This window comes from Neodiprion fabricii, chromosome 7, assembly GCF_021155785.1.
Source record: "Neodiprion fabricii isolate iyNeoFabr1 chromosome 7, iyNeoFabr1.1, whole genome shotgun sequence".
Taxonomy (NCBI): domain Eukaryota; kingdom Metazoa; phylum Arthropoda; class Insecta; order Hymenoptera; family Diprionidae; genus Neodiprion; species Neodiprion fabricii.
The window spans coordinates 4,008,388-4,033,022 of record NC_060245.1 but is presented as its reverse complement, the minus strand read 5'-3'; the positions used below and the strand labels follow the sequence as shown (position 1 = coordinate 4,033,022).

Here is a 24,635-nt window from a genome sequence, read left to right as displayed (position 1 = left end):
CGAGTTTAATCACCCAAGGTTATTTTTCTGGAATAATATTCGTTCAATTTTTTTACAATATTTCCAAATTATAATTCAATTGAGTGAAATCAATTATTTTGAAACGAACCTTCGAATTCAACGTTAAGGAATTATGCAAAGCGGACTGTTTTTGTCAAAGTAAAATCCTGAGACTCGGATTGAAACCAAGCTGGGTAATCAAAAGTTTTCCAAGTTCATCACAGAGGTATAAAAAATTCGGATTGCGCGGAGGATATTTACAGATTCAGGAGTCCGAATCACCTGTTTGCAGGTCGATTAGGGTGTTCCTTAAAAAGGTCATTTATGAATTTCGACCACCTCGCCCCCAAATCGACTTCAGATAATTCAAAAATGATTCCCAAATTTTTTCTGAACTGAAAATTTGAAAATTCAAAATTTTGGATCCAATATGGTTGAGCAAAATACAAAAAGTCATTTGATGTCGATAAAATTCGGCACTTAGGGGTTTTCGAGATCGTTGATTACGATTCTGAACTTGAAATTACAAAATTCAAAATGGTAGATCCAATATGGCGATGTCGAGTAACTTTTAGGGTTTCGATTCACGATATTAGATCCGACGCATTGAATTTTTAAATTTTGAAATCAGGTTCGTAACCAGTGACTCAAAAAATTCCCTATACCAAATTTCATTTAAATCCCTTCGATAGATTTGATATGACCCTGAAAGGGTTGAATCAGGAGATCCACCCTCTTTGGGGCATGGATTAAAATTGAGATAAGAATCTGAAATTTTAGGACATTATTTTTGAATTTTGTGGAGCCAATAAATGACTTTTAAGGAATACCCTAGGGTTGATACACCGGGGACTTTAATTGTTTATGTGATAAGCTGCGAGATAAGATCCGATTTAAAGCACGACATCACTACCGGGAACGGGGTTTAAAAGAGGGTTGGTGGTGATACCGAGTTCCAGGGAAGAGGAGAGGGCATTGTTACCGCAAACTGGTAATTCTAACGTTCCAAGGGTGGATGTAGTATAAGAGGGAAAGCTTAATGACCAGCGACGAGTCTGAAAGTAGATTTTAATTGGTCGATGACGTCGACGGGTCGAATCGTTACCATTCTTTCTCAACTAGTTGATATATTTGTGATTAAATGGCTCGGTTAAAACTTTCGTTATAAACGTTTCCTCCTCAAACTGCAGTCTGCATTGGATACAGTGGAACAATCCAAGTGAAATTACTCCAGCGATTAAATCTATCCTCTTGTTCCGTTTCATGCACGCAAAGTAACTTTTCAGCATTCCTATTCTTTCCCACTATGCCAGAATAGAATGCCTTCTCTAGACTCGCGGTCTTCGGATCACAATCTATCATTGAGATGACAGGTGCATTAATTGAATTTTTATTTATTAGATTCGAACAATTTCACTGGGCACAATTTTTCGGAAGCCAAAGTTTTATTTGATCCTTGATATTATGTTTGGACGAATTCTTAAACCTCGGTAGAAAATTTCTAGACATCAGATACAAGGTTTACAAAGCTATGGAACCTGCTTCTGCAGTATTAGGCGAAGAAAAAATTGAAAGGTAGTACTTTTTAAGGTGTGAATCCGGAAACTTGAACCTAAAGATTATTCGATATCGCTGAACGCTGAAAAGTTAAATTCCGAATTCAACGGCTTAACCCTTTTTCATAACGATCTTAGGACCTGATTACAAAATTATCATCACCATTTCATTTAGCGTTATCGAATTACGCTTAGATCAAGTTTCCGGTTTCACACTAAAAAGTATTATCTTTTATGCTTATTTACTAGTCTATGTAGCAAGTTGGTTCCGTCGAATAAAAGACGGATCGTTATTCTCGTGATAATTATGCAACGACCAACTAACTTTCTACCAGATTGCAGAACCAAGCAGTTGATGAGATAATTCCCACTGCTGAGGCCACGATAACGTCTTGATTGCAATATATCCTGAGATTCCATCCCGGCAAACTTGTACCGAAATTACTTAAGTCTCTCGCTGCAGATTCCACAAAGTCAGTATAGATAGTCTTACAAGGAAGATATTCCCGGCCGATCTGTCTGGTTTGATTTCTCTTTTAACATGTCATAGTCGACTAAAATCTAAGCGACACTTATTTTTTTTTTATCTGCCATTAAACACTTTGAGGGTATGAAACCAATCACCAAAGTAAGGCGTGTCAAGGCGAGCTGGCAGTTTTTTTTTTCGTATGTGAATTACATTTTTCATTTCTCGTTATGAGAAAACTCTTCCAGTTGGATTGATTAAAAAATATTATGATGTTGTGGGTGCAGCTGCCAAATCGCCTCTTGACATGCCTTACTTCGGAGGGTGGTTTCACCCCCTTAAACTGTTTAATGGTAGATAGAAGAAAATACGCGTTGCTCAGTTTTTTGACAACTGTAACGTATTACAAAAGAAATTAAATCGGAGAGATCAACCTGGGATACCTTCCAAATTCTTGGGTAAAATTATTGCCACTGCATGATTGGTTCAAGAAAAAAAATCCTAGCAACTCTTCGGTTTCACGAGATTTTGATCGGGCACAAAAAAACTCTCCAGTGCCTTTGGGATCAGTGTATTTATTTCTGAAAGTAATACTCGTCTGCAACAATTACGAAGGATCGCAATCAGTTGAATCAATTCCGATGTGACAACCGCAGTTTCAAAGCAATTGTAACTCAGGAGAATGGCATCGATGTTTAGTTTCCAGTTGCATTTCAGGAAAGATAACATCGGCACAAGTTTTTCAATTAGAAGTACACTCTCACTTGACAGTCCAACGGTGGACAATTTGTCTGTATTGCTTTCTTGGCACGACAAATAATGGAGTAGAAAGAATGGAATAACGATTTTTACGATACGTTTTTCAATATTTATCGTGAATCAATTCAGATTATTCTCGATATCTTTCGTATTCAGTATTCAGAAAAATCAAGGAATTTATTTCGAATGACAAAGGAAAACATTCCCTTAGAAAAATTTGGAACAAAGTTTCGATTAAACAATTTATTGATAACTTTTGGGCATTCTTTTTAATCAAATTAAATTTTGTCATCGTCTTTATCGTGTTTGATTTTTTACGATTTTGTCTTGTCACAAAGTATTCAATACTGTCGACGAGTCTTACTTTTGGTTTGAACCTTAGTGGCTTTTCACGATGATCGAACATTCTTCGAACAATTTTACTCAATCTACAACATTTTGGAGAGATTATACACATTTTCCGAGAAATTCTTATCAAGACTTTAGTAACTGCGGTCTTCGTCACATCAGGAACATAGCGACTGGTATTAATCCCGGCTGCTTTCACGTCACTCAATGTCCTGTCCAATAGAACCTCGACAACGAAGATGTACAAGTTTGGCCTGCGGTATATTTTCAGTAGGTATATTTACCTGTTTCGGGATGCGTTTTCATCCCCGTGAGTTATATTTCCCAGGGGTTTATCTTTCCCTTTTCATACCGTCGCGTCACCGCGATTCGGGTTGAATTCGATCCTCAATATCATTCACTTTAACCGGAAAATCTCCTTTCCTCATTACCTGCAGTCAGGTGAAGCTCAGTTAAGCTGAGAGAACAAAGTGGCAGTGATTAACTCAGAGATTTTCTTGCAGGAATATGGAAGTAGGATAAAAAAAAAACATCCATAGATGTCAACGTTTTAGCCTTTTGTTGGGAACCCTACTCAGAACTCTTAACATTTACTGGAATAATTTACGTTGCGTATAATCGTTTGACATAAGAAAAAAAAACAGGCAATATGGAATGTTGTCCAGACTGTGTCGAGCTACAACTTCCGTTACTCACTAACGTAATTGTGATGTGATACGAAAGTTTGCTTGCGTAACGTTTTATCAACCCTTAACGCTCGGCTGGACCAGCGTAGAACGAAACGATAAATAACCCCGAGGCTCACCTTTTTAATCGTATCGTAAACGCGTTCGATTGCCGATTGATGTGATTGGAGTAGGTATCAAGTGTACACTACATCCTCGACGATTAATCTTACCGCCTACCGTCGAAACCAAGATTGCGTATATTTCCCCAGCGAGCCAAGGCACCGGTTTCTATTTTCTTAGCGTTTTTTTTTTCTTTTTTTTTTTTTTTTTATCATCCTCACCTGAATGAGAAACTAAAAATAACGGAAAACAGTCCGAACCCTTGAACCTGCACCCTCGATCAGAACGAATCGTGCTCATTTATCTCGGAGAAAAAAAACGGAACCGAAATGATAAACACGAGAAAGGGTGAAAAATGTCGGTACTAATATTCGAAGACATGGACAAATTTTTATACTCTGGGTCTATTTTATTGAACCGCGTGTATCGAGAGGCTCTTTTTCAACAGGGGAAAGTTACACCGTCAGTTGTCCCAACGGGATAAAAATATCCAACTACCACGTGGCTGCTCGTACTTGAACGTTCTATTTCGAGTTACGGTGACACTTCTACGAAATACCGCTCAACGGGAAATTGAAATCATACTCATGAATGCGATAGCTTCCGCAAAACTCTACGGGATTTTCTGGGCTCTTCAAACTTGAAGATGAACAGCCAAACCCGTTGATTTTAGATACAGAAAAGTTTCTAAAGTCCGATAAGATTTTTGAAATCAAGTTTGCACTTCGCGAAAGGTTGGGTAAATTCAATTGGCGTATTGCGAAGCGTCGAAAAATTATTTCAAGTCACATGAGGCGTCATAAGAAGACACATAAATACTTGTCAAGTAGAATCAAGTAGCTTGGAGCCATATGAAATTTACATCAAGTACGTGAAGTTGATTAAAATTACTTAAATATATATGTATATATATATTTTAATTAAATTCGATTTATCAAAATGTAGGATGTACGATGGAAATTGGCTGAAAGCGTCTCTCTGTTGCTTCTTTCAATCTTTCATCGTAATTACAATTCGGATTTCATTAGCAATGAGATGCTAATACAACATGAGAACAACAAGCCTCTCGAAATCCTTGTAACAGTGCTTGTTCGCGGTTCAATGAGTTTACGATTTCATGACCAAAGGAATAAAACTTGGAGTTCTACCTTCAGTGGTAAGAAAATCGAGGGCCAGTGTCAATCAATCATACCTACTGATATTTGTTATGATTAATCGATGAACAAAAACGGCAATTTCCAGTTGGATTCACCAATCTTGTCATCAATGATTGTAACCTTGATTAATAGGACTAGTTTGAATCTGATCGTACGTAACAATTAAGGGTTTTAGCTTACGATAAATATCTAGGGGAACTTCTCGAACGACAGGTTTCCCCAAGGGTCCAGCCTGTGCTCTGCACTCCAATTTTGCTCCCCAAAGTGCCCGGGTAACACTTCCAACGAACAATTGATTGACCGTAAATTTTCCAGAGGCTCCATTGACAATTGGCGAGTCCACAACACCGTCCAATAACTGTCCGTCCCTCCACCAAGTTACCGAAGGCTTTGGTCTACCTGGAATAGAAAATTTTCATAGTGATGATGAATTCCTGTGTATAGCTTTATTAGGGTGGTACTCGAAAAATTAATTTTTTATTTTCAACCAGCGCGTCCCCTTAATCGATTTCACGTATTTCAAAACGAATTCCCTTATTTTTTCAGATTTTTATCCCAACTCTAACTCGTGCTTCAAAGAGAGTAGGTTTTCCTTTCACTCAGCGACCTCGAAAACCCTCAAGCACCGAGTTTTATCAAAGTCAAATGACTTTTTGGATTTTGCGTCACCATATTGGATCCGCTATTTTGACCCTTCTCGGGACCACCTTAAGCTTTATTATATTCCCACGCTTTAACAAAGAGAATGGTGATCGCTAAATCATTGCCTTGAGCATGCGTAGAATCTGGTTGACGTTGGAGATACTGATTTCCATTTATCATTTAAAAACACTATGCTTGCAAGTGTCTGGGTTTCATCAAACAGGAGTATCGGGTTTGAATTCAATCCAGAACTTTTATGATGCCAGTCTTCGAATACCCAAGGAAATGGCTACTATGCTTGTAAGACTTGGTGAAGAATCGCTTTCCACAACCAATATCAGGTTACAGTGAATGCTCGTGTGCTTTGACATTTACGTTGAAATTTCCACAGTGGAAGAAGCGATCACCTTGACATCCCCCGTGGACCCTTTTCCTTTGCTACCCGAGTGAGAAAGCTTCTTGGACCGAAGTAAGAATTCCATTGATAGAGATTCAGTGAAATGAGAACATAGAATTGGAAGTAAAGCGGATAGTTTAAGGAAATGTATCTTTAAGTTCGACATCGTGATTCGTCCCGTCCAAGATCGCCTAACTGAATTTCCAGAACACCTAGCCCCGTACGAAATTGACTTTGAACGGGACATCGCGAGGTTCCCACCTGGACTGTCCAGCCGAGGTGTATATAGTCAACTGACGATGGGCGTGAAGGGTGAATACCGCTTTGCCTGCGTGAGGGGAAATCGCCCCGGGACCTTAAACTCCCCAGTATATTTAATTGGAATTACGGTAACAGTTTCTCGTCTTTGCGCTCAAAGCCCCAACGTGAAATTGGGTTTCCGGGTGAGTATTCGCGGACTTCGCGTCCCCACTCTGGTCTCCTCGCAACAACACGTTGGGACGTTCGATTGGCCTCAATGCTGCTCCACGCTCCGCAACCTTTCCTTTGCCAAACGTGTCGCCAAACAGTCCGAACTAATTCCTATGCTAATCACGTCTTTGTTAAACCAGAAACCGTCGTGCCTACAGCATTGGTCTAATCGAGTACTTCTTCCTTCGTGGCTCGTTGCCACTGTGGATTCGAGAAGTTTTTCAGGTCCAGCGGTTCATTCATCACACGGTCTTCATGCTCGACCCCCAACCGCCACTTCGGCGAGTTATGGACCAACCCAAGCAATGATTTAGAGCAACCACCGCATTCCTTCACTCTGATATATAACGAGCCATATACTTACCACCAGCCACTTGACACGAGAGGAACAGATCGTAGCCCTCCAAAAACGGACCTCCGATGCCCGTCACTTCTTTTCCCTGTGCATCATAGATCACTGGGTTCGTTGGCTGTTCTAGAATTATAGAAAAATTGAACCTTTTTTTTGTTCAACTGTTACAACCTGCTCGTCGTCAATGGTTCAAATCACGTTATAGTTGCTTCCAGTCGTGACATCAAGATCCTGATCACGAAGTTCATCATTTTCTCTTAGCTTCTTAAACGGAATTCATCGACTCATGAAACGTACCACTAGAATGTTTTTCAATTAAATTGTACCTGGATGTACCAGAAGTAATTGCAATCATCGTAAGAAAATATGGGGTTCAACTGTACGGAGCCTTAGATAGATTCTCACACATTTAAGGCGTCTACCTCCTACGTTAAAGGAGTGGTAGCAAACCACACTATCGAGTTTAAATGTGACAGAATCAATCTTAGGATCTCATACCTTATAAGAATCATTTCCATGGAACATCTTTTCGGACAATAACGACAAATGATGAAATTCGAAGCGTTGATACATTGACTACAAAGTTATGCACCGGTCGGTAATTGATATTCGAAATCGATTTTCGCGAGTCTTGACCTAACGAAGCAAATTACTCACCAACCAGAGTCAAGTTGACCCTGTAGTTGCGGGTTGGACTGTTGGCGAAGTCGACCCTGCATCTAAAGACACCCTGATCGTTGAACGTGACGTTGGCTATCTTGAGCCTGGCCCTTTGGTGACCATCTCCGACAAGGAAGAAGCTCTTCTTCCCAAGATCGTTGACCAGGGCAGCGTGTACGGAGTTGTTCAGGACTCCACCTCGGGCGTCGAGGCTGCGACAAGAAACGAGATTGAATGGATGGCTCGAGCTGTGGTACACAGGACGACAATCGACGTTGAGCTTTCGTACGGGAGCTTAGGGTCGTTAGATATTCAATAAAGTTTGCCCTTCCAAAACCAGCGGCTGCCCTTGGTAAGAGCTGCAAGAGCTTTCGGGGCGTTAATTGGCAGTTAACGATGACGAGGTATGGTCGAAAAGCGATTATCAATGCGCCCAACCCGGTTTTGACAAAGGGGTTAATGCTCGCGGCTTGACTTGAGAGTTTTCGAGTCCTGGTGAACTCGAGGCTGCTGCTGCTTTCGCGTCTCTTCGCCAACGCTTCGCTCGCCTTGCTCGTCCCTTAATTGCTACCAGCCAGCCATCGTACGGCCAGAAATAATTATTTCCTTTTTACTCGCTAACCGAGAGGACTGTCGCCTACTCGGCAGCGGGAATTTGGAAAAGTAATTAAAGCCACCGGGGAACTTATAATACCTAGCTACCTATCTACCTACCTACCTACCTACCTGCTGGCGCAGTTCGCCCCGCGGTTTTACCTCGAGTCACAAATTGCGATTGCTGGGAACAAAGATAACAATAATAAGAAGGAGAACAGCGGTGGAAGAGGTTGGTGGGAATTAAGAAAAATAAAAAGAAGAAGAAGAAGGAGAAAAAAAAAGAAATAAATGGAAAACAGACAAAAGAACGGCTTTAGCTTGATTATGAAGAGAATCGATGAACCTTTGGCTTTTTGCCAGTAATTTACGCGGTGTTCAAGCGCTTATTTCAATATCCCAGTCTTTGTATAATCGATCTACCATCGGGGAATAATTATTTTACCATTTAATATCAAACGTCGCGCTGAAGGTCTGCAGTAATTTCTATGTTACAATTTTCATGGTTGTTATAACTTTACGAATAAGGAGAAAGAATTGTCAGAATAGTTATTGACGATTTTTAGGATTAGTAAAATCGAGGCTAAATTAGGAACAAAGGAAATTTGACTAATGGTTTCACCGATCAATGGTGATCAATCACAAATCCTAATCAATCGTCCGTTTCGTCAATAACTGATTAATCAGACATACCGATAATTAAATGGTTGCCAATGATTTTTGAGATCAGTAAAATTGAAGTTAAGTGATAAAATTCTGAAAATTTTTGTATGGTTTCAAAGAATTCTAACTAATTATTTCACTGATCAATCGATTGATCATGAATTTCAATCGATCTTCCGTTTCATCGACCGATTAATTGTAAATTTCTAAAAAATCGTTATTCCTCAATTAATCGATCAATCAGCCGTTGTAATTAAGTTTCATTTATTCATCTCGTCCATCATCCTTTACAGCTACGAACCTTCTTCGATACAACGAATGAAATTTTTTTTTCTCAAAAACATTGCAATGTTCACATTCCGTCAACGAATTGTTTAAATCTGGATAAAGTGAAGCGAGTAGGTATTTTCTTTTCTTTTCATTCACATTTTCCGTTTTTTCGCAGAGGTGAATGTTTGTCGTCGACTTCGTTTTTTTTTTTGTTTTCTTCTTTTTTATTTTTTGCTTCTCTTTTTCGTCACGTTTTTTTTTTTTTATTCTTCGTGCTCCTTCCTCTTTTTATTCCCAAATAGATCGAGTGGGCGGATTACTCAAGTGGCAGCCAACCGGCGTCGGAGGATAATGTTTATGCGAAGAGTGTGCTTGCAGGGGTGCGAGCTGCTCTTCCACGCGGGCTTTCGCTCTCTACCGAGAGTATTTTATACGAGATTCTATAAGCGACGTTTGACTGATTTACAAGATTTTTACCCCTCGCGGTCAGCGGGCAACATCAATTGTTTCACACTCCAGATTACCAGTTATAGCAGCACGTTTTTCGAGGACCCCCATATATATATATTTCACCGCGCCCCACTTGGCTCGATAAAGCGTTTAAACTTTTTACTTTTTTTTCTTTACCGTTTTTTTTTTTTTTTTAGCTATACGTATAATTAATTGCACCTCGTTGTATTTTTTTCTCTCTCTCTCTCTCTCTCTCTCTTACGACAAAGGAATTGCCGTTTGAATTGCAAATCGACTGAATAAAACTTGAGTTATTACTTTCACATGCATGATTGAACAATTTATGTCAAGTGATACAGTTTGTAGGTACGATACTTTCGTATTCTACGTTAAAAAAAAAAGAAAGAAAAAGAAATAGTCACACGTTTTATCGCTCTCGGATGAATACGACGATAATCACAATTTTGCGTAACGTTATTAATGTACATGTCAGCAGATTTTGTATTTACTTGGAAAGATACGTTGAATGAAATTATCGCCAAAATTTGCATAGCGAATGTTCACCAGACGAAATATCTACAATTTGCGATAAGATGGAACGATAAGTGGGTGAAAAGAGAAAAAAATACATCCCCGTATCTTGAGATATTTCAATGTAAATCAGTGAAGATCCGGTAAACAATGTAAAACGTATATAAATTCAAAGTTTATCGTTGTCCAGAATTTTCAAAAACTTCAAAAAATAGAAGTAAAAAAAAAGAAATTAAATAAAAATATGTGATTTCATCAACGCGAAGTTGTCGAACGAAACAATTAAGCGTAAGAAAAATTGTTGTAGGATAAAATAATACCGTGCTGCTGGTTTCGTTTTTGAAAAAAGTGGATTGATGTGATGATAAAAAAAAAAAAAAAGGTAGGGCGATTTCGGGGGTGAACCGCAGAAGCGGATCGGTTCCGGGGCGGTGTAATCATTTTTATTGCGTCCTAAAGCAGGGCTGCCAACTCGCTCGACGGGGTATAAATTTAAATTATGCGTCAGGGAGGCTCGGCGGCTGGCTGAAGTGGCGGGACCCGGAAGACGAAGACGAGGATGAGGACGAGGACGAGGGTCGGTTGAAGAACTGCCGCATAAGCATCTAACCCTCGGATCGAGCCGGGTTCGGCCGCTCCCTCGGGAACCGCGTATCTCGGGGTTTCGAAAAACGGACCTCTCGATAACTGATAACCCTCTCGCGCGCGATTCATGTCGCCGTTTTGAGCCTGACACAAGGGCCACATTTGTTTTTTTATTTTTTTTTTTTCTCTGCCTTCGAAAGGTGAAAAACATTCAGGTTCACAAGGTTAATTTCTTTCCGACATTCGCTGAATTTCGTAAAGAAAACCACCGCGTAATATCATGCAAAGCGGTCTGTTAACCCCAGTCAATTACACTTGACGGAAACTTTCGCGTTACTTACACGGGGTTACTCAAAACCCAAGCACACTTTGGAACGTTGTTACTCCACGCAACGTTACGTTACGCTCAGTTACGACTTGAACGAAAATTGTGAGAGAAAATTTAACGATTCAGAAATAGACTCCGATTTTAGTTTTAGCAAAAATACGCAACGTACATACACGTGTGTAAAATTTTTGGAATATCGGAATAACCGTATTTGAATATCGAGTGAATATCTGTTATGTCGGCAGAGCCTCGGGTTACGCAATCGTAGGAAGAGCCGGGAGAAAAAAACAAGACGAGTTAAAAGGACGGAGGTGAAAAAATAAAGAAAGAAAGAAAAAAGAAAGGCGGGCAAAAATGAAAGGAAACATCACCTCTCTCTTTGCGAAGGTTATATACTTGAGAGATACCCTCGAAAATTGATACGGAATATCCTCCGGAGCTGGATGCCAGGCTGGCAGGCTAGGTACACACGCTAATTCAATTTCGCGATGATATTCGCCCTCGGCTTCGGGTCGGACCCTTCAATTTTCGGCTTTTTGATAACGCTGCTCGATACGGCCTTGTCGTCTTATTTATCCTCAGCTTCCAATTACCGTTCCAACTTTTTAATATACGTTACCCAGGAAGTGGAACTCCTGCTGGACTCAAGGCTCGTATCTTGCACGATATACTCGAAAAATTATTACGCAATGCACACATCGTACATGGGATACGGGAAAAACTTGTTTCGTGTGGCGTTAACTTTTTCGACCTTTGAGTTTATTATTATTCTTACGTTATTCTTTTTCACTATTTCTGATAGTGTAGTAATAGATTTTCAATACTCGAGAGTAGTTATTACGATATGATATAGATTTTTGTCGTTAGTAACAAATTGATTGAAAAGAATCGTGAAAATTTGAGGAATAATTCATTTCCGAAAAAGTTACCCCTCTGACTGATAACTCGTTCATTTTCGGTTCATAAAAAAAAAAAAAAATCAAATCGAAATCAATGATATTCATGTCATTTTCCGAGAGACTTTCAGATTTTTAGTACCGTTATAAAAAATCCACGATAAACCTTTCGGTATACAGTTTTGAATCCTGAACCTTAATGTCATGTAATAATTAGTGTAAAATTCTAACCGGGAAAATCGGGATTCGGTGTATTAGGTTCGTTATACTTTCTCGGAAATGATTCAAACGCTTTCTCAACTCCCTCTCTCTCTCTTTCTCTCTCTCTCTCTCTCTCTGTCTATCTATCTCGCTTATCACTTTTCGTTATTACCCTCGAATTTCATATTTGCTAAAAGCCCCGTCGAAACGAAACGAAAGCTTGGAAAGCTCGAGTAGCTTTTGGCGATTGAAAGAAAAAGAGGGCGGTAGGAAGTGAAGGGAAGGGGCGATACAATCAGAGTTCGGAATTAAGGGAGAGGCAAAAAGAGGCGAGAAGCAAGAATTTCAAGGATCAACTTCTGTCACGACAACTTTGCCGAAAGTTTGCGTGAAACTTTTCTTCCAGCTTGATTATTATTTCAATCATCGGCCACACGCCGGCAGCTCGATCCTTTCCCTTACCTAACTGCGAAGGATTAAGGTCCCGCTTATTTTCACCTCCTTTAAGGACTGTCCCAAGTCAGCTGGGACAGGAATACATTGATAATAAGACAGAGGTGCTTATTAATTTCCATGCTTTTAAGTTTCGTAATGATAAAGAAACTTGAAGAGAGATCAATGAAGTTTTTCTTTAACGAGGCTAGAACGAAAACAAGAATAAAAATTCCTCAAAACTCTTGGAAATTCACAGGGCGATGGAATAAACAATTTCAAAAATAATTTCACGGAATTTTACCAATCGATGTTTCAAAAATTTCGAAATATAACCGCACGTGTAATTTGCAGTGATAATTAGCAGCCCAGTGATATTGTTAAAATCAATGGAAATTGATCAGGATCAGAAAATACATTTTTATGAAAGGAATTATCGCATTATTTAATTCTTCTAAATTCTTACAACTTCAGACTGTTACAATGTGTGACAAAAATATTCTCGAGTGAGATTATGAACTCAAAATCAATTGATTGTGCGAATTTATTACATACCCGTGAATTTTGTCTATTAATGTAATTACGACACAATTTATTTTACAGAGCTGAGCTAACCTCCTTAAGCGGTTACTTTATATCCGTATAAATTACTTACACGTGCCAGAGATTACGTGCCTGCTTTTAACCAGTCCTTGTACGAGGGTCAAAATAATCCTAAAATATGTCGTCAAAAGTATAAGCTCTCCCGCAGCGTTTGTACAATAAACTACTGTATATTAACACGATTGTAATAAATTGTGTAAAATAACGTGATTAATAATTTTTGAAATTTTAAAATTGCACAGCAATGAGACAATTCTAATAGAGTCAACGATTCATTCCTGAAAAGCATCAAATTTTTCGGATAATGTGTAATTGGTGGAAAAAGGTACCGAGGAAATGTTTAGCAACACTGATAATTCATATAGAATTCGAATAGAATTGATTTTGATGGGATGGTAAAATCGTCGATAACAATTAATTAACTTTACACTGAGGAAAATTTCATTTGTTGCAGTAACTAGAAAAATTGAGTAAAACAGGTATCGTTAAAAACACTGTTTGAATATTGTTGGAATTACGAAGAACGAGGTACGCGTAACCATTTTACACTATCGTCGATCCTTTTTTGGTTATTGCAAGGCAAAATCAGTTTCCGAGGTTTACTCTACTTTTTTTAGTTGAACAAAGCTTTAACGTCAATTTATTCTTGCACGAGCGTTAAATTTTCGCAACGGTTGCAAGAAAATCTAGCAACAGTGATCGTAACGAGGAAGAATAGCAACGGATACTAGAGTTTCCGGTAACGGCTAGAAAACTAATTTCCATTTTCTACCTAAAACTATATTTTTCGTTTGTGGTAAAAAATGAAGATATTTAACGACCGAGCGGTAACCGGAACTAAAAATTTCTCTCGTTGTAGACGAAAGATGTTTCGTTGCGAGCGAAAGCTTTCGACTGTTAATACAATACGATCAAAACATCGGGAAGATTGTTTAATAATTTCCATCCCCGTCAGAGAACGCCTCTCAAGAAATTTCGCAAAGCATAATAATTACCGCAGACAGCTTATACGGTGCTCTTGCATAGCCCGAGGTAAGCAGGCACGTTGATGTACGAGGTAATTAAATAGCGGTTGAAATATGCGGCTAGATTAGAAATAGCTATAATTTAGCTGATGTACGAGTGTAACGTTGACGGCACACGTACACACACGTATACGTACATGTGATATAAAGGGGATGGATGTAGAGCTTACAAGCAGCGATTATACCGCGTAGATCTGAAATTGGATTAGCGACAATTTGCATCCAATTCATTACTTCGTAACCTTCCCTAAATATTCAAGGGACTTTGCCAAAGCACCGGACGCAGTTTCCCGGCATCCGCGAGAGTCGAGAAGCCCGCGAAGCGAAACTGTCGGCCTCGTTGACTAAGCTGATTGCTTTAATGAAGGTCCACTATATCGGAGGATGTGTGGCGGCGAGCCGACGCTGCTTCGATGGGCGAAGGGCGAGTGTCGGATGTTCCTGTTCTTCTTCTCCTTCGGGATCGCTCCGAGAGACGGGATACCCTCGATTCGACCAAATCTTAAAACACCCCCGGACTCCGTGCCCTCAGATCTCACGGCAATTCCCGTTCTCTCTCTTTCTCGACGTTCCTGATTACTCTCGACTTTACACTAATTGCCCCCCAATTTCATGTCACATTTAACACGTTTCTTTAAAATTATACAGAATGTAACGTGAGAAATTTTTTTTCAAACTCAAGAATATTTTTTGTCCACATTGCTGTAATTATTGCAGAATATTACATGCAGGGTGTTAAGCACTCAGAAATTATCTATTTGTATTCCTATTGCTACTCAGGAGTATTTCGTTTACATTTATACTATTGAAGAAAATTTTATTCTCTTTGCTAATACTCGGGAATATTCTGTTCACATGGCTAACACTCAGGAATATATCATTTACTTTTGTACCATTGAAGATCATCTCATTCCCATTGCTGATACTCAAGAATATTCCGTTCATATTAATACTGTTTAAGAACATTTTATTCAATACTCAGAAATCGTACATTCATATTGCTATTGATACTCACGAATATTACGTTCACATTGATGATACTTAAGAATATTTCATCAACGTTACAAATGCTCAAGAATATTTCAATCGCATTGTTGATACTCAGTAGCATTCTGTTAGTATTGCTAATACTCAACAATATTCCATCCAAGTTTTGAATAATTAAACATTGCCTGGATTTTTATACATTTTTAAATCCATTGACATGTTGAAAAAAAAAAAAAAAAACGTACACCTGCAAAAATCATCCCTGTTACTCTAAAGTGTCCATTTCGCGTTTGCGATTACTCAGAATTTTGTATCGTACACTGATAAAAAATTTCCGTCACTCAATAGTCTCGAAATTATTGAAACAAGTTTCTCGAGATCGACCAAAAAAAATTTCAGAGAAATTTCAGTTTACCAAATAATTATATTCTCACTTTGATTGAATCTAATAATGGTTGATTTTAGAAATCGAATTTCTCATTAATTTCTACCGACGTCATAGATTTTCGAGAATTTTGTCTTGAAAATTTTTCACAGTTTAGCTCTTCCCACAATTATTGTTTTTCAATTGACTAAAAAGGAATTGCGAATTATTGTGTTGGGAAATAATCGACCCAAAAAAAAAAAAATAAGTGCGTTTTTTCAATTTCGTGACTAAATTTTTGTACGATTTTCATCAAATTTTAGCACATAATTTCAATGAAAACCAGTAAATTCGTTCGAAAAAAATTAATACGATAATTGGGAAATGATTTAACAATAATTTAAACAAAATCGTTTCGTGTTGCTGATGAATTTTCACACTCAGAGTTGATTCAACTCGTTATGTGATTGTGAACGTCGTCCGCGTTACTCGCCAACTTGTCAAAGTTGCGCATCGCGCATTGTAAGAGATTGAAACAACGACAGTTCGAGGTCGCGTTTCACGGAATGTTACATATTGGTCCACGCTTATAACGACGCCGATAGAATAGGTACCCGGCATGACTGGATCCTTGATTAATCGAGGATCCAAACGGCGAACTTTGCTCGGTAAAACCAACTCGGCAAAGTTGTTCCTCCTCCCAGCCATCGACGCTAGATTTGCATAATTGTTAGTTATTAATTGAAAAGTTGTCGGAAAAGTTATCGTAGGTATTGATCGCCGCCACTCCATAACGATATGACGGTTCAAATGAATGGAATTCAATGAACACATGCACCAAAGTTACGCGGCATGGCAAAGAATGATATTTCGATTTTTATTTCATTTTGAGTCTGGATTCTAGATGTCCAATTTTTATCTCTTCCATGTAACTGATAAATGAAGAATACTACATTATGTCACTAGGGAATAAAGTCGAATTTTATTCCCGAGTTACGTACAGGACTTTATTTCCGAGTCAACTCTGACTGCGATATTTATTTGAAAAATGGGATTTTCAAACTAGGCTCATATTACCAGCTGATTTGGATTTTCGGGAAAAATATACCACTTTTGTCCCGCTTTTGAGGTCGAAAAAGTTAACTTTATGGTTGAGACGGGAATAAATAGTTTTATTGGACGAAGTTTGTTTTCTGTAGAAACCGGAACATTGTTTAGGATTCAGGATACATTTTATAAATAAAAATTTAGCAAACTTCGGTTTTATTTTAAATTTAAATCACTATTATTCAAAACCAATAATTAATAGTAAACTACAAATGTAAAAGAAGCGATAAACAAAGTTTAAAAATTCATATTTCTCGTACTTCTACTATTTTCTTGTAGACTTTTTATCTCTCATCGCGCTCTCATTATACCGACCCTGATAAAGTTAATAACGAAAAAGTTCATCACATCTTGGTGAAAAGCTTTTTCCTTTTTCTTTTGAATAGACACTCATATTAGTTAATATCATCCAAAAACTTCAAGACTTATTTGTCAACGTAAAAAAGACAAAAATAAACCTCACAAGTAACAAACAAAAATTTTGGTTACTATTCGATGTGTATAGAATAAAAATTGATTCATCTCAATAAAAACGAAACGGAAATTTTTATATTTTCTTTGCTTCTTGATGCGTGTTATTATTTTAGAGAATGAGATTTTTTTCAAAATATTTAAATTTACATGCCGATATATTTCACAGGCGTGGGTTTTAAAAAATAATTATTCAAACCGACAGAGAGGAAGAAAGAAAAGAAACGTGAGGGTGAAAATTTGAAAAGGTGGATTTAATGCTTTGTTTTATTTCCACTTTTATCTTTTTTTTTTAAGCAATTGCCTAACCGATTCCGCTTTTTCACGTCGTTTTCTTTTACTTTTTCTTTTTTACTCTTTTGCCTCGAGGTAATTTCAGAAATAATCACGCTTTTATGTTTGTTCACTCTCTTGGCCCACCTCCTCCCTCCCACCGGAGAGATAATATCTCTTGGCTACTGCATTGCGGGGGAGAGAGAAAGAGAGAGAGAGAGAGTAAAAATGTGAAAAATATACCTACAGCTCTGCAGGTACATACTTAGCTACCTACATACATACATATATATATATATACGGATCGTGTATGAATAACGTTGGAGAACCGAGGAAATTCTAACGTTTCCATGACTTAACGAGCTGTTTATTTACATACTTCAGATTCCGCGAGTGAGTGCATGCCATTACCCTCCCCAATCAACTCGACCTGCACCAATTTCAAAGGTCGATGCCTTTTGCTCACCTACGTCATTCGATGCAGTGCGTCAAAATCGTCGGGAGTTTGTTCAGAGGTGTCGTTGTATTACATCTATGCGATTATGTTTTTATTCAATTGGTTTTTAAAGATCGATACTCGATTTTTATTGGTTCGAAATCTTGTTTGAACACAATGCACCTCTTTCGTCCAACTGTCATTAATCATTTTATACGGTTGAAAAATTTATTTTCGCGGTATAACGAATTTTCTTCGATTGTTTAGAAAGTTCTTTTTACACGGAATTCGGAAAATTGTAAAATCCGTTTTCGCTTCGATTGTTAAAGACTGTAAAGGACAACATGTGAAAGCTGTAAATTGCGGACAGAAAATTTTGAAATATCTTTAATAAAATCCTGTTTAAACAAAAAAAAATATAAAAAAAAAGAAAACGAATATTTCTGATTATTAACTATTTGCTACTGTTCACACATTTATTCTTGCGGTACATCGAAATTTTCTTACAGTTGTTTGCGGAGATTTTTCTAAACGAAATTAGACAATTGAAAAATCCATCTTGCCTCGAATTATTAAAGACTGAAATAAAAAACATTCGCAAACGGTAAATTGCGAAGAAAAAATATTTAAACATCCTGGATAAAATTTTTTTTGAATTAAAAAAAAAAAAACAAAAAAACACAACACACGAATATTTCTGAAGAGAATTTTAAGAGCAAAAAAGATTGTTTGATTTTCATTTCAAATTTTAATTGTATTCTCGATATCTACAACAAACCGTTACAAACGCATACAACAACTCGTGATTAGCGACTGCATGCAGCGATGCAACAAAATGTAGGATATCAGGGTTGAATGAAATATTCCCGCATGCCGCAATAGAAGCTAATACGGAGTCGCATAAACACGCTTAAGTAACAGACATGGCACGGAATAATTATTGGTTTCACGTAAGCGTAAATATTCGCGTTCCATTTCACGAAATTGAATTATAATATGGATTTGAGTTCTGTATTTCGTGGGTTAATAACTCACCTGCATTAACCCCGAGTGAATATTCAACGTTGCGCGGCAGCTTGCTCGCTTCGTTTCTCTACATATTGTAGGTACATATGTACCTGCGTACCACACACGGGTATCATTTACCTCGAATTACATAGAGAGAGAGAGAGAGAGAGAGAGAGAAATTAATAAAAACTGAAACAAAATCACATAGCACACGGGCTTAAACACATCAAAATTTGCATACGGGAATTTAACAGTCCAATTAGAAGCCCAGGATTTCGAGTTGAAATATTCATCTGGGTATGATATATAATATTTATGGTGGGGGTGAAGGTATAGGAAGATCGAAAAATCGAAGGGCCGCGGTAAAGATTTTTTAAAAAAGGGAACACTTGATTTATCCATAATTTAAAAATCGCGAAAGTCGAAGTATGGAAAAGTAAAAGATTAGAAAGGTCAGAACGTAGAATGCTAAAACTTTAGAATCGACAGAATTCCTCTCGATTTTGTCGTTCTATTTTTTGACCTTTATATATTTTGTCATTCTGTATTTCGACTTTCTCTATTTACAATTTTCTATACTTGGACTTTCCAGATTTTTAAATTCCACGAACAAGATTTTCGCGTCTATGAAAATTCGATAGTCTGAACAGCAATTCTATTTTTTTTTTTTTTTTTTTTTTACCCCTACCCATATTTTCAAATCTTTAATGATTATTCATGATATTTTTGAAAAAATATTGTAATTTCTGGATCGAGAAAGTTTTCCACTTTGCAGAATTCGCGTCGTTCGCCATGTTGATCCATCTTAACCGCAAGATTTAAAAACTAAAAACTAAAAATAACCCGTCTTAAACGGTTATTATTTTCAATATAAAAGCTTTGCTTCGACCTGATCGCAATATTTTGTTTCGACCCTTTTTTTTTTTGTCTCTTACGATCACGTTCGGAATTTGATTCGACCTGAATATTCGCACTTATGGAGCGAAGGAAAGTGGAGCAGTGAAATCGGGAACATCGTAACTTCGTCCTGAACGCGTACAATTTGAGAGAACTTAATCACCTCAGCTTTAAGATCGCGGATATTTACCTGTACAAAGGAATTCCTGAGTCATCCTTAAACCAAAGGACCATGCTGACGGAATCCGTCGGTCTCGGCGGCGTCACGTCACAGGGTAACTCAACGTGGTCACCCTCGACCGCCCAAATCAGCTTCGCCGGCACTGAAAAATTCAGGAGAATATCCATTTCAATTACAGTCATTCGTGCGAATCAATTGATTTAATTATAGACCAGACGTGGCGCAGAAAAGCTTCGAAATTTGTCAGAAAATACCGCCAGAGTTTAGAGCGAATATTTTATGCGACTGCTGAAATTAACAGGATGCAAATCAAATTTCACCACTGAATTTCCATTTGCAGTTAAGGTAGACATTTTTTCCAACACCAAATTATTTTTTCGGATACTAATTTTAAGTGTCGACAATTTTACTGAAATCCCCTTTCTGAAAAACAAAAAAAAAAAAAGATACATTATAGATACTAAGGTTTTAATGTTTCGAATCCATATCTGCTTTTGATTTGATTTTTTTTTTTTTAATTGTTTATTAAACATTCAGAATTTGCTGTGTTTTCTTTTTGGATTTACACTATTTTAATCTATTTGGATAGTATCTGTACGCACAAAACTAGTTCGAACTGATAGAAAGAGATTTTGAAGATGAAATTAGATAGAGAAGAGATTTGGCGTGAAACTCCAATCGATGATATGAAAAGAAATAAAACTGCAAAATAATTAGAATTATACTAGTAAATAGATTTTCTGACGATTTTTATGCTTCTTAGCTTTCTAATTCTTTCTCAGCAAATATTGTTGCTATGATTAGCGTCTGGTTGTAATTTAAAAAAAAAACCAACCTTAAACGTGAAAAGTATCCGTGGTACATATTTTTTACTACTATATTTCGATTCAAGAGCGTCAAATACATTATAATTACACGTAACAATAAGAAGGAGAAGAAAAAATTGTTTTGTTTCTTCTTTTGTTGCAGGTCAATGGCAATCTACCCCAAGACACTGATCGAAGATAAATATCGAAGATGATCTACGTAACCGTTCAGGATTGGATGCATCGTTTTTCATCGCAACCGATCAGAGACGTCGAGCCTCGACTACGCTTAGTAGACACGCAAAATTAATACGGCGTGTAGTTGGTGAAGGTAATTATTTCACTCGAGTAGTTAATCATTAATGATTCCCACTGGGTGGCATTAAGTGAGCGTGAAACAGAACGTCAAAACATTTCAGCGGCAGTGTTCGGAGTCCGATAAATATGGGAGAAAAAAAAAAAAAAATCGTACAGTATCGTCGCAATTACCAACGAAATAATTTGAAACGCGTATCATCGACGAGAGTAAAACTTCCGTGTAAGGTTTTTACGAGCGTTGAAAAACTTGACTGGAGTAAAAAGTGTGCGAAGCGTCAGTCAGGGCGATAGCCTATCGGGACTTCTATGAGAGGGTGCGCACACACACACACACACACACACACACACACACACACACACACATATATATATATATATATATATATAAGAGGGTGGAGTAGTGATCTACAGCTGCGCGAAGACGAGGGGCGATACTTCGAGGATCTATTTTTGGTCTCCGTAGATCCAGAACGAGGTGATGCGAGAAGTGGAGTGAAGTAGTCCTAAGTAGGAAAGGCGAGGATAGTAGGCAAAGCTCGTTACGGAGGCGTAAAATGTTCACACTCCACTTACTACAGGCTCGTTAATAATTAACCTGCTCGAAGAGTAGGGTAATTAATTTACTGTCTAAAGTTAAGGGTTCGCCGAGAGGATTACTGCTCTCTCTCTCTCTCTTCCTCTCTCTCTACTTCACTTGGCCGTCTTAACGACGTAGTGACGTACACACGCACACACGCACACACTACCGCTCGCACCTGATCATCCCGAAATTATGTCTCCGTTCGCTTTGAGAGCTTCCGACACTTTTGAAAACAGTATTTCAAGATGTTATTGAAGCTCCCGCTGACAGCGAACTTACAAACCATGATCTCCTGTTAGGATGAGACTTGTTCCGTGAAAATTGAAGAAATTTTACGAGTATGAGATGAAAAATAAAATATAAAAATTACACGGTATCTACAAAGATTGGATAGTCCTTGTAAAGCTGATATTGAGGGAAGGAGGGAAGGTTAAAAATCATTACTGTCTTGGGAGTTTTTTTTTTTTTTTTAACGAAATGAAAGTATTCGAAGCAATTTGAGTTTGAGAGCTTTATTATTTATAATTTCAAGAATATTATAGAATTTTTTTTATTGAAATTAATAATAAAATGGAGGATTTATTAAAAACAAAACAATTTTTCCCAAAGATATACGATTATGAACAAGAAATTTCAATTCTGGATCAAAAAATTGCTAAAAAAAATGTTGGGATTGAAATTCAAGAACCCAGGCAAGAGCTCGAATCGATAAACAATTTTTAAAGTTTGTGTCAAAATTTCAAATCGTATCGGATGAAAATTGACCAAGGAATCTGTGCCACCGGATTGAAAATGTGGTCGTTCGATACTTGTTTTGTTATTAATTTGAATGAAAAAATTCTAAAAAGTCCTTAAAACTATAAATAACAGGGCCCTTAAACTCAAATTGCTCCAAGTGTTTTCATTTTCTTTTTCTTTTTTTAAAAAAAAAAAAAGAAAGAACTTGTAAACATCGGTATGATTTTAAACCCTCCCCTTAACCGAAGTACCTGAGAAGAGATTCTGTCAACGGAAATCAACTCGATTAACTTCAGTTTTCGGTTCCGAACTCTAATCCCGTTAATTTTGGTACTAAAGTCTACCGTTAAACTTATTCGATCTGTTCGAAACTTGTCGAATGGATTTCCACACTTCCACGCGGAAGACTGACGCCCAACTTAACCCGACCACTGAAGAGGGCTCTTCACCGGTTCACGAGCCCAAGGAGCTTATCATTATGGATGGAAGTACCGACATAACTTCTCGACCGTCATTGATTTCAGTTCCTAGCTCGACCCTGCCACCGTAACCACGTCGTCTTCATTTCATTAACCTTGAAGTCAGCCATCGCTTCGCGGTTAATGAAGCTGCGGAGCTAGTTTACGTGCCGATGACAGGTCGAGGATGGGCCGATATGCGAGGGAAATAACTTCCGCCGAGAATTTAATAAGCTGCAGCCCTAGTTTTTTTTCTTTTTTTTTTTTCTTTTTCTCTAGCACAGAAGATTTACCGACAGAATATTCATGCCGTACACGAGTATCAAGGTGGTCCTTATATGGGGTTAACAAATAAAAAAAAAACTCATGGTAGAACCTGTTGGATCAGTTCGAAATGGTGAAAAAGAAATCCCTAATTTTATTCAGATTTTTATTTCATTCCCTTAGTCTCCCTGTTTGAGCGGAATGCTTCAAATTATTGATAAATATCCTCGTTCACTCACTGAATATTCGAGGATATGAATTTTTTTTTTTTTGCCTACGAATAACCTTTAAATAAAATTTAGTACGACATATAGTGAATATAGAGCATATTTTTTTTTTTTTAATAAGTTGAATCTTTTTGCTTGAATCGGGAAACTAGGTGGAATGAAATAAAAGTTCAAAAAAATTGAGTAATTTTTTTTTACCATTTGGTACCGATTTGCAAGCGCCGACGTGATTTTCTTTTTTTTTTTTGACCCTGTACATTAGTACCACACTAACGCGTATGTCTCAACTTGTAATTTAACGGCGTTCAAACTTTACTTTATAACACGAAAAAGTGTTGAAACGTCGCGAAAGTTTGACAACCTTGATGCTGACCTTCTGGTTCAATCTGAAAATTACTTGGTTGAAGGGAGTCCTAGATACGAAATCTGGTTCGAGATCTTGACTCTGAACTTTAAGAGAAACTTGTTTTAGAGCAGGTACTCGATCCGAGGTAGTGGATAATTTCACTGGCGTAAATTCACTCGGCATAAATTGAACGGGCTTCAATTAGAGGAATGATTCTGAGAACTTCTTGTAACGTGTAATAATCGTCTTGCGTTATTAGTTTTACGTGGCTTGAGGATAGTTTCACGAGTTCAAATTCAAGCCTCCGAGGATTTTCGAGATGTTTGTAAAAAGTCAACGCGGAGAATAAACGCGAGTTGATAAAGATCCTTGTCAACGGTTGAAAATTCACGCGATCCTTGGAAGCAGGGCTTTGCCGCGCCCCTGAGATATCGAGCCCTTCCATTGTGTGCACTGACAAAATATTTCGGAGGTTCTGTCTACAAGGAACCGTTCCGGACCCGCCTTTGCTTAGATTGAGGGATTACACCTACGGGATCCGCAAGACGGGTTCGGGAATCCGGCCGTCCTGACCCTCCGCCCACAAACTTGATCCAACAAAAGCACGCGCTGAGCGGCTGGGCTGTATGATTGATCTGGTCAAGACGCAGGTGACACTTCTGTCACTTCGTCGGTTTAACCACGTGTACCCTTCGTTTATGGATGAACGAGCGTCCCTGGCTCACGTCCCTTGCCGATGAAGCATCCGACGTCGAAAACCTCCATGTATGTGCAGGTTACCTCACTCTCATTTGGTTATGCTTGTACCCATCCCAGTAGAAATACTCTGCAAGCGATGACAGTCGTCGTATCGATCTTGGACGAATGGATCCTTAAAGTCATATGGTCAACTCTGTTCCTAATCCAGTAGAAACACTCTGCAAGTGATGGCAGTCGTCGTATCGATCTTGGACGAAAGCTTCCATAAAGTCATATGGTCAAGTCTATTCCCAAACCATTA

General features: G+C 38.0%; 1 protein-coding gene and 1 long non-coding RNA gene across 9 annotated transcripts in view; one reads left to right on the top strand and one right to left on the bottom strand.

Annotated features, from left to right (window-relative positions):
* Positions 1 to 24,635, top strand: part of LOC124186166 — a 155,320-nt gene that overhangs the window by 45,772 nt on the left and 84,913 nt on the right. For all 8 annotated transcript variants that reach the window (XR_006871581.1, XR_006871578.1, XR_006871580.1 and 5 more), the window contains one exon: positions 20,868 to 21,035. This is a non-coding gene — a long non-coding RNA (uncharacterized LOC124186166). The remainder of the gene's footprint in view (positions 1 to 20,867; positions 21,036 to 24,635) is intronic.
* The window catches only part of LOC124186164 (B-cell receptor CD22), a 113,999-nt gene that overhangs the window by 39,955 nt on the left and 49,409 nt on the right, over positions 1 to 24,635 (bottom strand). Inside the window, exons 2-5 of the mRNA XM_046577614.1 lie at positions 19,908 to 20,040; positions 7,594 to 7,808; positions 6,949 to 7,059; positions 5,255 to 5,473 (exon numbers count right to left, since the gene is read on the bottom strand). Coding sequence (XP_046433570.1) covers positions 5,255 to 5,473; positions 6,949 to 7,059; positions 7,594 to 7,808; positions 19,908 to 20,040 — 678 coding nt within the window. The remainder of the gene's footprint in view (positions 1 to 5,254; positions 5,474 to 6,948; positions 7,060 to 7,593; positions 7,809 to 19,907; positions 20,041 to 24,635) is intronic.